The 1,729-nt window shown below is 61.7% G+C and overlaps 1 protein-coding gene across 1 annotated transcript in view; it reads left to right on the top strand.

The window, feature by feature from the left end:
* Positions 1-1,729, top strand: part of ABR (ABR activator of RhoGEF and GTPase) — a 183,434-nt gene that overhangs the window by 171,638 nt on the left and 10,067 nt on the right. Inside the window, exons 19-20 of the mRNA XM_007454242.1 lie at positions 258-397; positions 1,473-1,607. Of these exons, the coding sequence (XP_007454304.1) occupies positions 258-397; positions 1,473-1,607 (275 nt within the window). The remainder of the gene's footprint in view (positions 1-257; positions 398-1,472; positions 1,608-1,729) is intronic.

Below are 1,729 nucleotides of genomic sequence, written 5' to 3'. Positions count from 1 at the left end.
CACTCTTTCTTTAGTCTTTGGGTTGATCTCCTAAAACTTCCTCCCTCCCACCCTTGTCCCCCGCTGTCCCTCAGCTGCAGGCAGGCTGTTGGGGGGTGGGGTGGCGTGGCCTCTTTCTCAGCCCTCTCCTTGCCCCCCACCTCCTGATCCCAGAAGCCAGAGCTCTCTAAGGCCAAGGTTCGCAGAGAAGGGGTACATATAGCTATCACTGGGGGGCTCCCTCTATCCTCCCTCCCCTCACATCCCTTCCCCACCAGGCGGGAGCGCTCCAAGGTGCCCTACATCGTCCGGCAGTGCGTGGAGGAGGTGGAGAAGAGAGGCATCGAGGAGGTTGGCATCTACCGGATATCAGGGGTGGCCACAGACATCCAGGCGCTGAAGGCCGTCTTTGATGCCAGTGAGTCTGGGAGGCCCAGCTGGGCAGCAGCGGGCAGGGGGCGCTCCGGCAGGCTCGTGGGGCTGCGAGGAGAGCGCAGCAGAAGCGGGAGGCTTCACGGAGAGGCCTCCGCGAGCCCATGGCAGAGGAGCCTCGGTCTGTGAGCTACAGCCCAGCATGGCATGGGGTGATCCCCTGCCCTCCAATCTCTTCTCCATCGCTACAGATTAGGAAGCTGAGCCTCAGAGAGGCCAAGTCACTTGCCCAGGATTACTCAGTATACAGGCTTTGAGCCTGATTTAAACTCAGATCTTTCAGGTTCCAGAGTCTGTGTTCCTGGCTTTCTTGCTGGCTCCCTGGTGCCTGGTGGGCTGCAGGGAAACTAAAGGGCTTTGAGCCTGGGTTGGCTGACACGGGCACCTCCACCTTCTCCCGGGCCCCCAGTGCCCTCTGGGAGGGGCATTGCTGCCTCTCGCTTTGACTGTAGGCTCCTTGGTGGTGGCACCTGACCTTTCTGGTTCTTTCCCCTATCTCGCCGTTCAGGCTGCAGCAACAGCACACCCAGTAGTCAGGACACCTGAACTGGCCGGGCAGTGCTGATTCCCTGGGAGCTGAGAGGGGGCCTGGTGGGTGTCCCTGGGCAGCTGCCCGGCAGACGTGTTCGGGGAGCCTGGGGTGGGGAGCTGGGGACGTGCTGGCACACGGCTCCTCTGTGCCACCTGGAAGCTGAGGCTTTGTCGGAACATGATTTTAGGTATAAAAAATGCGCAGCGCCTTCCAGAGAGGGGCTTAGCAGTGGGGAGATTCCAGTTGGAAGGAGGGCATGTGACACGTGGTGTGAGTGTGGCTCCAGGACTCTGGATGATGATCTATGCTCCCCTCCCCCCACGGAGCTGAGTCACAGGCCACCTGTGGACACTACCTACATCCTGCCATTCCTGGGGAGAGCAGACTGGAGACAGTGTGGGGGTGTCCCGGGCAAGCTGTCTCAGGGTGGATAGAGGGACGGAACAGGGCTACCTGCCCAGCTGAGGGCTGCGTGGGGGACGGAGGTGGCTCAGCCAGCACAGCCCCTGACCTCCTGTCTCCCCTACAGATAACAAGGACATCCTGCTGATGCTGAGTGACATGGACATCAACGCCATCGCTGGCACCCTCAAGCTATACTTCCGGGAGCTGCCCGAGCCCCTCCTCACAGACCGACTTTACCCAGCCTTCATGGAGGGCATCGGTGAGCCTCCAGTGGGGGCCTGAGGGCTGGGCTGAGCCAGGCCTCCCTGACCAGTAGAGTGAGAGAGGAGGGCTTCCCTGGTGGCGCGGTGGTTGGGAGTCCGCCTGCCGATGCAGGGGGCA

The sequence above is a fragment of the Lipotes vexillifer genome, unplaced genomic scaffold, assembly GCF_000442215.2.
Source record: "Lipotes vexillifer unplaced genomic scaffold, Lipotes_vexillifer_v1.1 scaffold680, whole genome shotgun sequence".
Classification (NCBI taxonomy): Eukaryota; Metazoa; Chordata; class Mammalia; order Artiodactyla; family Lipotidae; genus Lipotes; species Lipotes vexillifer.
Note: the sequence above shows the minus strand (reverse complement) of the source record. Positions and strands in the feature narration are given on the sequence as shown.